We start from the raw sequence: 13,413 nt of genomic DNA, 5'->3' as shown, positions 1-13,413 counted from the left end.
CCATTATGATACCATTCAGACGAGAAGCTTTGAAACTTTCAGAAATGCTATCAGCATTACTTTTTTGGGATTCGGTCGAAATTGGGCATCCTAACCAGTGCATCACGGTGGCTTCGAATCCTTCAGCTATTTATCAAGAATCGAAGCCACCCTTCGTTTCCGTTAAATATTCTTACACCTACGGCTTCCTCTGTAATAATTTTTCCAACCTCCATGTCTTCACCAACAATTGTTAACCTTTTGAACTACTTTGGATGGTAAATAAAAGGCTGTAATAGTAGAATGTACGCACTACATGATTCTGCTACGTATAGGATGTTCATATTTCATGGATCCTTTGAACATTTGTCGTACGTGTGACATGACGTGTGTACATGGTGCCTGGCATGACTCTCTCGTTCGAAGTTTGTTTGTAATACAACATTTGAATGGTTTGTTTAGTTGTGGTTGGATTGGGATGCTATCTTGTTGCTACAACTCGTTTGTGATAATTGTAGGTGGAATGAATTATTCTACGACTAATACAACTACTACGAATCCTGAGAGAACATTGGGTCCCTAATCAAATGGGTTGATGCATAACACATTGCAGGTTCATTGCATTGATAGTGAAAATAGGAATTTTAAATAATAAAAAAATTGGACAAAGGGTGTTGTAATATCTGGTAGAAAATTTTTTTTAAACACTTAATATAGAAAATCGAAAACAGCAATTCTTTCGAAATTTCTAAAATTCCAATTTTTATTTTCGACCCATTCAAATTTTTGCAAAAATCTACTTTTCGAATCTAGACCTTGAATTTCAATTTATAATTTCACATTAATTTGAGAAGTTTTAAAAAGTCACATATGTAAAAGACAGGGATCCCATGACATTCCTCGCGACAGTTAAAAAACTCACTATACACCCGTTCATGGTCCTTCGAGCTGGATTTCAGAAGCCATGGCCCCAAAACCCACAGATATTTCAAAAATCGCTCCCATTGTGTGGGCACAATTTGAAATGAATTTGAATTCACATATTTTAGGTGTCTTTTTACACCTAAACGTTGATCCAAAACAAAATGGTACAGGATATATAGGGTGGCTGACTTGTATTGACATCTTTTTATTGTGTACAAGCTAACAACAATATTTTCATTCTATTGCATTCAGAAATAAATAAATTCGTTATGGAATTCAAACATAAAAGTGTGATAGCTTTGGGCCACCGTGGTGTAATGGTAATCATGCTCGCCTTGCATACACAAGGTCGTGGGTTCGATTCCTGCTTCGACCGAACACCAAAAAGTTTTTCAGCGGTGGATTATCCCACCTCAGTAATGCTGGTGACATTTCTGAGGGTTTCAAAGCCGTTCGGATTCGGCTATAAAAAGGAGGTCCCTTGTCATTGAGCTTAACATGGAATCGGGCATCACTCAGAGAAATTCACCAATGTGGTATCACAATGGACTATAGTCTAAGTGAGCCTGATACATCGGGCTGCCACCTAACCTAACCTAACCTAACCTTGGTCCACAATATAGTGCAGGATATACAAGGTTGCTGGCGTGTATTGCCACCCACTGCAGGTTGCTATCATTTCTGTGCTTACAAGCTGACAAAATTATTTTGGTCTATTGCATTAAACAATAAAGTTATTCGTTACGAAATCCAAGCAATTGCTTTATATTTGATAGGAATCCCACAAGTGACTCTCGATAGGGCCCTCCTGAATTAAAAAAATAATACATTTTTCGTTTTCGCCATTGAGAAGCCATTCCAAATCGGGCAGATTTCGAACAAACAAAATTATCGAGTTTGCTTGCTAAAAGCTCAACTAAAAACTGACATCTTCCATTAGACGCAGGAGCCCAAGGACCATCGTAACGGTGGTCGCTCCTTGCTTGCATTCTTCGACTTCGGAGTCAAACCAAATGCCGAATATTGTCTTGGAAATGTCCTAACGACAGTATTTACGCCCTGGGCACACAAAAAAACTTTCCTGCACACCAATGAATATTTCAACAGGACTCGATACCGTCAACAAAGATAGTGCAAAGAGGAGGTTCTTTGCTTCATTTCTACCGCAGAATAGCCACCAAAATTTCCGGTTCCATTGGACTGAGATCCGGTTGCACTAAAACATATCAAAGTGTCGATCCTCATAAGACGCTTCAACGGAAATGGGCCAAAATTGCTCTATCACTGATAGCTTTGTTGGTCATTTGAAAGCCAAAGGTATCCACTTCGAACATAACTAAACCAATTTAAAATTTGATATTATTCCCGACACTTTTGGCTTTTGAACAATAAATGAACAAAATGAACAAAATATAGCTCTTTACTTTTTTGCAATACATATCAGCTACTTTGTATAAAAGATACAATTCATTTCTAATAATCTTCAGCGATCCTATGACATTGCACACATCTCACGACCGCTATAGTAGACATCCCCCTCACACCCTGATAACAGGTTGGCTGATAAGTCCCCGGTCTAACAAAGAAAAACACATTTTTTTGTCAAAATTCGTTTTTATTATTCAACATAGTTACCTTCAAGAGCGATACAAAGATTATAACGACCTTCCAATTTTTTGATACCATTTTGGTAGTACTCCTTCGGTTTTGCTTCAAAGTAGGCCTCAGTTTCGGCGACCACCTGTTCATTGCAGCCAAATTTTTTCCCTGCGAGCATCCTTTTGAGGTCTGAGAACAAGAAAAAGACGCTGGGGGCCAGATCTGGAGAATACGTTGGGTGGGGAAGCAATTCGAAGCCCAATTCATGAATTTTTGCCATCGTTCTCAATGACTTGTGGCACGATGCGTTGTCTTGGTGGAACAACACTTTTTTCTTCTTCATATGGGGCCGTTTTGCCGCGATTTCAACTTTCAAACGCTCCAATAACGCCGTATAATAGTCACTGTTGATGGTTTCTACCTTCTCAAGATAATCGATAAAAATTATTCCATGCGCATCCCAAAAAACAGAGGCCATTACTTTGCCAGCGGACTTTTGAGTCATTCCACGCTCCGGAGACGGTTCGCTGTCCACTCAGCTGACTCTCGATTGGACTCAGGAGTGTAGTGATGGAGCCATGTTTCATCCATTGTCACATATCGACGGAAAAACTCGGGTGTATTACGGGTTAACAGATGCAAACACCGCTCAAATGTGAGCTAGCGCGGCACCCATTTTGCACAGAGCTTCCGCATATACAAATATTGATGAACGATATGACCAACAAGTTCCTTTGATATCTTTAAGGCCTCTGCTATCTCGATTAACTTCATTTAACGGTCATTCAAAATCATTTTGTGGATTTTTTTATGTCGGTAACCACCTCTTTCGGTTGTCCACTGCGTTCACCGCCCTCCGTGCTCATTTCAGCACGCTTGAATTTTGCTACCAATCAATTACACTAGGCAACAAATAACAAACTTTTCTCTGTGAATTGTTTCTAGCATATTTTTTCTTATTGACTATGACCTACTAAACACGAAAATGATTTTTAAAAAATTTTCTGTCGATTGGTTTTCGAGACACAATTTTTTTTTAAATTTTTGGAGGCACACTTCCAATTTTGAGCATATCTTTCCTTTTCTTTAACCTTTTTGATCTTAATACTACTCAAATTAAAGAAAATTGAGCCGTCTACAACTCATTCTCAGAAAATTTTCAAATCGGGTAAGTAGTTTGGATGTTGGCGGCTTAAAAAGGTTAAAAAACGGCGTTTTTTTAGTAAAAATGTGGCAGAAAAAAACCATATAATGATTCATATAAAATATAAAAAAAAATTGCTAACAGCAATTTTGGGTTTTTTGCGTATAGCTGAAATTTTTACAAAGAAAATAAGCCGTTACTTAACAAAATCGAACAACAAATAGCGGACTTATTGGTAAAAGACCGAAAAGACCAAATCAACGCATCAACGCTGTTTTCCACATGGCATAAAATGTACAGTTATATTTTTGTTTCTACTCATTTGGTTTTTTTGGGCGTTGATTTGGCCTTTTCGGTCTTTTACCAAAATTATAACTCCGCTATTTGTTGTTCGATTTTGTTAAGTAACGGCTTATTTTCTTTGTGCAATTTTTTTATATTTTATATGAATCTTTATATGGTTTTTTCTGCCACATTTTTACTAAAAAAACGCCGTTTTTTAACCTTTTTAAGCCGCCAACATCCAAACTACTTACCCGATTTGAAAATTTTCTGAGAATGAGTTGTAGACGGCTCAATTTTCTTTAATTTGAGTAGTATTAAGATCAAAAAGGTTAAAGAAAACGAAAGATATGCTCAAAATTGGAAGTGTACCTCCAAAAATTAAAAAAAAAAATGTGTCTCGAAAACCAATCGACAGAAAATTTTTTAAAAATCATTTTCGTGTTTAGTAGGTCATAATCAATAAGAAAAAATATGCTAGAAACAATTCACAAAATGGCTGTTGGCTAGTGTTATTGTTGATTTCCCTGGGGCCGAGTGCGGAAATTCATTATCAAGCCAAGTTTTTGCTTCCACCGTATTTTTTTTCTTCAGAAAACAGTATTTTATCAAAACACGAAATTCCTTTTTTTCGCAATAACAAAAGTTGCTTCACAAAAGACGCTCTATCTCACTAACTAATTGACTTACAGACGTCAAATTTTGATACGAATCATATGAAGGTTGATACTATATAAAAATAATATGAATTTAATACTAGCGACGCCATCTATGTGTCAGACCGGGGACTTATCAGCCAACCTGTTACACCAGTTCATGGTCCTTCGAGCAGCATTTGTGAAATTATAGCTCCAAAAACTACGCGTATCTCAAAAACCCTTTTAATTAAGTGGAAAACTTCGATCGAAAACCGAAAAGTTTTATGGCTGTCGATTATTCCTTCTCAGTAATGATGGCGATATTTCTGTGTGTTTCAACCATCTCTAAGTGGTTTCACCGTTACATGAAACGCCGTTCGGAGTAGGCCAGCTTTGACACAATGAATTTTTATTTTGGACCAACATTTTTCCAAATTTCGTACCAGCGAACCATTTTTCCAAAATAAATTAATATCATTTACCCCCATTTTCATGAAGCTCCGTTAGTGCTCCGTTAGCTAACGAACTTTTAAACCATACTATGGACATATCTGTCATCTTGCCTATATATTCCACATGCCAGTTAGAAATTTAACCGCTGAAAATTTTTCAGTTAGAGTTAACCGGAAAAAAGATATGGCAATTTACTTTCTGTTAACTGGCAGTTAGAGCCTAACGGAGCTACATGAAAATGGCCGTTAATAGTTAAAATTTAACTTCGACAGAAAATGTTTTTATAGAAAATTTTGTCAAAATTTTACTTCTATAGAAAATTTTGTAAAAATTTTATTTCTACGGACAATTTTGCCAAATTTTATTTCCATAGAAAATTTTCTCAAAATTTTATTTTTATGGAAAATTTTGTCAAAATTTTATTTCTATAGAAAACGTTGTCAACATTTTATGTTTGTAGAAAATTTTTTCAACATTTTATTTCTATAGAAAATTTTGTCAAAATTTTATTTCTTTAGAAAATTTTGTCAAAAATTTATTTCAATAGAAAATTTTGTCCAAATTTTATTTCTATAGAAAAATGTGTCAAAATTTTATTTCTATATAATATTTTTACAAAATTTTCTTCCTGTAAAAAGTTTTTGCATAATTTTGTATCTATACAAAATTTTTTTTAAGTTTATTTCTGTACAAAATTTTGTCCAAATTTTATTTCTATAGAAAATTTTGTTAAAATTTTATTTCCATAGAAATTGTTATCCAAATTTTATTTCTACAAAAAAATTTTGTTAAAATTTTATTTCTATAGAAAATGTTGTTAAAAGTTTATTTCTACAGAAAATGTTTTAAAAATTACCGATTTGACGAAAATGAACTAAAATCAACCAAATTCCATTTGGACCAAATTTAAAAATTAATAATTTCTTGGACCAATTTTGGGCCGATCGGACCAAAATGGCAACCCTGGACTAGGCTATAAGAAAGAGTTTGTTTGTAATTGAGGTAAACATGGAATCGGGCAGCACTCATTGACAAGAGAGAAGTTCACCACTGTGGTATCAAAATGGACTGCATAATAGAAGTGAGCCTGAAAAACTGGCTGTCACTAAACTTACCTATTCCCGCTATAGTAGACATCCCTCCCACCAACTGACACATACGTTCGTGGTCGGAGTTAAAACACCATGCTTCAAAATCTCCACAAAATGGTTCAGATACAATCCACTCCTCATAATCTTAAGAGATTCCATACCACCCATTTGTTCTGCGCTACCATTAGGGCTGTTTTCTTTTAGCACTGGATGCATCATTTGTATGGGCTATCCAGAACATCGTTGCACTGGCGTTCTATCCAGAACATCTCACCAGTGCAAGACGCACCGATGTTGCCAGATTGTATTTTGATAAAGTGACGCTTCTTCGATTCACGATAGCAATTTATTGTGACTAATTTATCGACAAAAATGAATTTCAAACTGATACAATGTTATAAATAATCGCAGCAGTAAATATTTATTACTAATTTGTGCATTTCATACATTAAAAATGCAAGATTTCACTTCTTTTCTGTGATTGTTTTTAAACAGCTGATGACAGTGTTGTATATTTTTGGAGCTGTCCTGGATAAACGAGTACTCTGTTTTCTTTTAGTCCTTCACGGCTAAGGGTATCCAGCGCTAAAAGAAAACAGCCCTATTGGTATTCCTCCCACCCACACACACATACGTTTGTGGTAGGATTTAAAAAACCATGCTCCAAAATCTAGGATTTTTTGGTCCACAAAATGGTGCAGATGCTATCCACTCCTCATAACCTCAGAGATTCCATGCCCTTCCACCCATCTGTTCCCCGCTAAGGTTGGCATTCCTACCATCTACACACACGTTTGTATTAGGATTTGGAAAACCATGGCTCCAAAATTCAGGATTTTTTGGTCCACAAGTTGAAGATTCAACTTTCTCCTCATTATCTTCAGACATCCCATGTCATTCTACATATCTTTTCCGCGCTATCGTTGGCATTCGTTCCAGCGACACACACATTTTCGTGGTCGGATTTGAAAAACAGCTGCCTGGATTTTGTTGCTCCACAAACTGGTGCATATACAATCCACTCCTCATAAACTTCAGAGATCCCATGTCATTCCACCCATCTGTTCTCCGCTATAGTTGACATTCCTCCCACCCACACACACTTTTGTGGTCGGACATGGAAAACCATGCCAAAAACTAAGATTTTGTTGGTCCCCAATGTTCAGATACAATCCACTCCTCTTAATCTTCAGAGATCACATGTCATTCCAACCATCTATTCCCCGCTATAGTTGGCACTCCTCCCACCCGCACACGAACACTTCCGTGGTCGAATTTGGAAAACCATGAACCCAGAATCCAAAACTATTTTGGTCCACAAAATGGTGCAGATACAATCCACTGCTCATAATCTTCAGAGATCACATGTTATTCCATCCATCTGTTCTTCACAAAACTTGAGAGATTCCATGTCATTCCACCCAGATTCCTCCCACTCACACACTTTCGTGGTCGCATTTGGAAATCATTCCTCTAAACTCTAGGATTTTGTTGGTCCACAAAATGGTTCAGATAAAATCGCGTCCTCATAATCCCATGCCATTCCACCAATCTCATCTGGACATCCCTCCCACACTCAAGCACCTGCTAATGGTCCTTCGAGACGGATTTGGAAAACTATGGCCCCAAAAATCCAAAGGTATCCCTAGAATCTCTAAAATCAAATGGACACATTTATACAAATGAGTCCAAACTACTAAGTTTTAGACTTTTGTTGCTCGCCACCGTGGTGCAATGGTTAGCATGCGCGCCTTGCATGCACAGTGTGGTGGGTACAAATTCAGTTTCAACCAAACAGTTTTTCAGGGTTGGATTATCCCACCTCAGTAATGCTGGTGATATTTCTGAGTGTCTCAAAGCTTCTCTAAGTGATTTCACTACAATGTGGAACGCCGTTCGTTCTCGTCTATAAAAGGAGACACATTATCATGGAGCTTAACATAGAATCGAGCAGCACTCAGCGTTGCCACAATAAATTTTCATTTTGGACCAACATTCTTCCGAATTTAGACCAAAATTCCTACCAGCGGACCACTTGTCCAAATTAAATTAATATCATTTACTAGTTAATTGTTTCCAAAATTTTATTTCGATAGAAAATTTTATCAAATTTTTATTTCTATTTATTTCTATGAAAAAAATTTTGTTAAAATTTCTTTCCTATAGAAAATTTTGTCAAAACTTTATTTCTATGGAAAATTTTATTAAAATTTCATTTCTATAGAAAATTTTGTCAACATTTTATTTCTATGGAAAATTTTGTCAACATTTTATTTCTATAGAAAATTTTGTCAACATTTTATTTCTATAGAAAATTTTGTCAAAATTTTATTTCTATAGAAAATTTTGTCAAAATTTTATTTTTATAGAAAATTTTGTCAAACTGAATTATATACGTATTTAATCGGCCTTTTTTAGTTTAATATATACCACGTATAGACATACTTACAATTTAGAAGACGGTGTTAAGAGGTTTTAAGATACCTAACCATCGGCAAGCGTTACCACAACCCAAGTAATCCGATTGTGGATGGCAGTTTTTAGAAGAAGTTTCTACGCAATCTATGGTGGAGGGTACATAAACTTCGGCCTGGCTGAACTTACGGCCGTATATACTTGTTTAAAGTTTATTTCTGTACCAAATTTTGGCAAAATTTTATTTTTATGGACAATTTTGTTAAAATGTTATTTATTTGTTATATTACCGATTTGACGAAAATGTACCAAAATCAAGCAAATTCCATTTGGACTAAATTTAAAAATTAATAATGTCTTCGACCAATTTTGGTCCAAAATGGCAACCCAGAACTAGGCTATAAAAAAGAGTTTCTTTGTAATTGAGGTAAACATGGAATCGGGCAGCACTCATTGACAAGAGAGAAGTTCACCACTGTGCTATCACAATGGACTGAATAGTCTAAGTGAGCCTGAAAAACGGACTGCCACTACACCTACATATTCCAGCTATATTAGAAATCCCTCCCACCCACACACACACACGTTCGTGGTCGGATTTGGAAAACCATGGCTCCAATATCTAGGATTTTTTCGTCCACAAAATGTGACAGGTTATAATATAAAGGACTCTCAACGATTATATTTTTTATGTATCATTTTAAAGATCACCCTTTCACATGCCGGTGATACCAATGTGCAAAACTGTTGTTTATCCCTGTGGATAATTATTGTGCTCTACTACTACTGCGGCAGTTCATGGTTAGATTCCATTCGAAAGAAAAAACGAACCCACATTACCATAACCCACAAAACTTCCAAGGACTTATAGAGCTCTTCAGAAAATTGTGTTCTCAAAATTTTCTTTTAAGATGTCTTAATGCAATTGGATATCGCGTTCTATTGCATCCATACAACTCCCACTGCAATATGAATACTGTTGAATATACAACTGTGTGTGTGCGAGTGTGTGTGTTTGGAAGTCTTGTGTGTGTGTGTGTATAGGAAATAGGAGTTAAAGTACTAACTAAAATGAACAACATGCATTCAATACAAATATACATACAGGAAAAGGGTCAATTTTGTGGGTGTGACTTGAGTTGAGGAAGGGGGGAGTGCTCTGGAAGGATCCAATATTTACAAGTGTACACTGCTAAACAACACAAAATAGAAAGTGAAAGATTTGTGTTGTGCTGTGTTGTGTTTCATGTTTGGCAAGACAAGTTGGGTAAGTTTAACTAGACCACACTCAACCAAACTACCATTATTGTTGTTTTTGTGGCATATCAAGGCTTTGATCTGGTGAGGCGGGGGGCCGAGGGGCGTGCATGGATAGGGGTATGTATAAGGAAGTAGAGGGTCAAAATGAAAAAACAAAAAACATGCCATACATTACCATTAGCATGGAACTCGGTATGACAGACAAATCCACTGCCGGTATTGAAGTTAACAAACCACTTGGATATTTTTTCATACGACTTGGGAAAAATGTCGACTCTACACCCTAGATTCATGGGAGCACAGCAAACCCAAATAGGGGGCCATCACGCATCAGCAAACAGTACAAGAAGAAAAATAACATAGAAAATAAAACACATTGAGAAATAAGAAATATGTATGTCTGTATATTTTTATATGAATGTATGTTGTTCTAAAGATTAATTTCAATGCTGCATACAATAAAACCAGGGAAAAATGAAACATAAAAAATACAACAAAACTGTTGCAGAAAACAAGAAAAATGAAAATACTTTAAAATACATTTAAAAATAAAAAATATCCATGTCTGAAGCAAAAGGGCAGTTGGCCAGCAGGAACAGTGGTGGTCCATGAATATAATTTTATTTAAAACGAAGTGAGGAAAGTCTAAAGTCGGACGGGACCAATTATTTTATACCCTAAACCAATTAGGGTATTGAATTAGTAAACAAAAATAATTTGTGGGGTATCATTGAAATAGGTTTGGGAATTTTCATATTTAAGAAAATTAAGTGGTTCATGCTTATTGGAACTTTATCGCAATCTGAACAAAAATGACTGATATTAAAAGCTATGCTTGATTTTCGTTCTACAGAGATATCTACAAAAGAGGAAATCGTCAAATTAGTGTGGGTAATGTATCCATATTGCAGAAAATCGGGCTATATATCTACACGCTCACAAAAAATCGCTTCTGTAACATATACTCCCAAACATATTTTGCTTCAAGCATATACATTTTTGGGTATTGCCCAAACATTTATATGTTTGATCTCTTTCAATATATAATATGTTTGAAAGCATATTGGTCTAAACAATATATGTTTGGGTAGTCTAAGTTCCAAACATTTTGTATTATTGCATCCAAATTCAATAATGTCTTCCAAAAAACAATATGTTATTATGTGAACATATAATATGTTTGGAAGCATTTTGCACCCAAAAATATTATATGCTTAAAAAAAATTCTCCCAAACAATATTGTGCTCAAAATTTTATTTATTTATTTATATATTTACAATCATAATGAATTATGAAAATAAACAGGTAATATAGGTGCTAACAACATAGGTTTTCGACCTGAATGCTCAAAATTTTGTTTCTGGGAATTTTCATATTTAAGAAAATTAAGTGGTTCATGCTTATTGGAACTTTATCGCAATCTGAACAAAAATGACTGATATTAAAAGCTATGCTTGATTTTCGTTCTACAGAGATATCTACAAAAGAGGAAATCGTCAAATTAGTGTGGGTAATGTATCCATATTGCAGAAAATCGGGCTATATATCTACACGCTCACAAAAAATCGCTTCTGTAACATATACTCCCAAACATATTTTGCTTCAAGCATATACATTTTTGGGTATTGCCCAAACATTTATATGTTTGATCTCTTTCAATATATAATATGTTTGAAAGCATATTGGTCTAAACAATATATGTTTGGGTAGTCTAAGTTCCAAACATTTTGTATTATTGCATCCAAATTCAATAATGTCTTCCAAAAAACAATATGTTATTATGTGAACATATAATATGTTTGGAAGCATTTTGCACCCAAAAATATTATATGCTTAAAAAAAATTCTCCCAAACAATATTGTGCTCAAAATTTTATTTATTTATTTATATATTTACAATCATAATGAATTATGAAAATAAACAGGTAATATAGGTGCTAACAACATAGGTTTTCGACCTGAATGCTCAAAATTTTGTTTCTGCCCAATTGTATATTCCCCCACATCTTTCTCACTTCCACGAGATTTTTTAGTTCTTAGCACCTTTTTCTGTAATACAAACATTGTAGAAGAAATTATTCAATTGTATGATTTTTTTTATTTTAATTTTACCTTTTGCCGGACGGGGATTCGAACAGCGGACCACACAGTTTGTAAGGATCAAAGAAGTAGCTGATCAATTGACCAAGGAAAAATAAAATGTTAATTTTGTAATAACAAGCAACAACCACCAACTTAATTCAATATCGCTCCCTGTTAAATAGCGCTCCAAGCTACTAAACACATATATGTTTATAGGCTATTTCTAAATTAATATATCTTTGCATCCAAGCATATTATATTTACAAACATTTTATGTCCCAAACATAATATGTTCTAACATATTACCATATATGTCCCAAACATGTTATGCTAGTTTATGAACATTATATGCTTGCACTCAAAAATATTGTGTTTAAAAATTTGTGTTCCAAACATACAATGTTTATAGCCAAACATATGAAAAACAGTCTTTTTCATCCGTGTATATAAGAGATATATGAAAGTCTGAATGAGATCGTTTAATTCATCTAAATTTGAAATTTGGATATAATTGGTTAGTAAATAAGAGTATTATGACCAATTTTGAGTGAAAATCGGGCGACACTTATATATGGAAACTATATCTAAATTTGAGCCGATTGAGACAAAAATTTTGCACATATTATTAGTACTAGTAAGGGAAGTCTATGTAACATATACCAACATTTTTGATACCCTCTTAACACCTTCAATTTTTTAAGGGCTACATAAATATTTGGACAAAATTTTTTAAATTTCCACAAAATGTCTAGACTCTAAATATAAATTGGTTAATGACCGGGACGGACCACAATGTTAATAAAAAACAAGTATATACGGCCGTAAGTTCGGCCAGGCCGAAGCTTATGTACCCTCCACCATGGATAGCGTAGAAACTTCTACTGCAGACTGTCATCCACAATCGAATTACTTGGGTTGCGGTAACTTTTGCCGATGACAAGGTATCTTAAAACTTTCTAATACCGTAATATATACCACGTAGTCCATACGTGGTATATATTAAACTTAAAATGGCCCATTAAATACGTATATAATTAAGTTTGACAAAATTTTCTATAGAAATAAAATTTTGACAACATTTTCTATAGAAGTAAAATTTGGACAAAATTAAAAAATATGATTTTAACAAAATTTTCTATAGAAATACTATTTTGACAAAATTTTCTATAGAAATAAAATTTTTACAAAATTTTCAAAAGATTCTATAGAATTAAAATTTTGACAACATTTTCTATAGAAATAAAATGTTGCCAAAATTTTCTATAGGAATAAAATTTGACAAAATTTTCTATAGGAATAAAATTTCGACAAAATTTTGTATAGAAATAAAATTTTGACAAAATTTTTTTTTTTTTAGAAAAAAATTTTTGACAAAATTTTCTTTAGAAATAAAATTTTGCTAGATTATTTTTGCTCGAGTGCAATCATGATTATTAACCGATATGGACCAATTTTTGTGTGATAGGGGATCGGCTATATATAACTATAGACCGATATGGACCAATTTTGGCATGGTTATTAGCGGCCTTATATTAACAGCATGTTGC

The 13,413-nt window shown here is 34.4% G+C and overlaps 1 protein-coding gene across 8 annotated transcripts in view; it reads right to left on the bottom strand.

Moving 5' to 3' along the window:
• LOC142226759 (uncharacterized) overlaps positions 1-13,413 on the bottom strand; it is a 323,175-nt gene that overhangs the window by 17,910 nt on the left and 291,852 nt on the right. For 7 of the 8 annotated variants that reach the window (XM_075296945.1, XM_075296944.1, XM_075296940.1 and 4 more), the window contains exon 12: positions 9,961-10,068. The exons of the other annotated variant lie outside the window; for it this stretch is intronic. In XM_075296945.1, the coding sequence (XP_075153060.1) occupies positions 9,961-10,068 (108 nt within the window). The remainder of the gene's footprint in view (positions 1-9,960; positions 10,069-13,413) is intronic. 8 annotated transcript variants of the gene reach the window in all.

The sequence above is a fragment of the Haematobia irritans genome, chromosome 2, assembly GCF_050003625.1.
Source record: "Haematobia irritans isolate KBUSLIRL chromosome 2, ASM5000362v1, whole genome shotgun sequence".
NCBI lineage: Eukaryota > Metazoa > Arthropoda > Insecta > Diptera > Muscidae > Haematobia > Haematobia irritans.
This window is presented reverse-complemented; position numbering and strand designations above follow the sequence as displayed.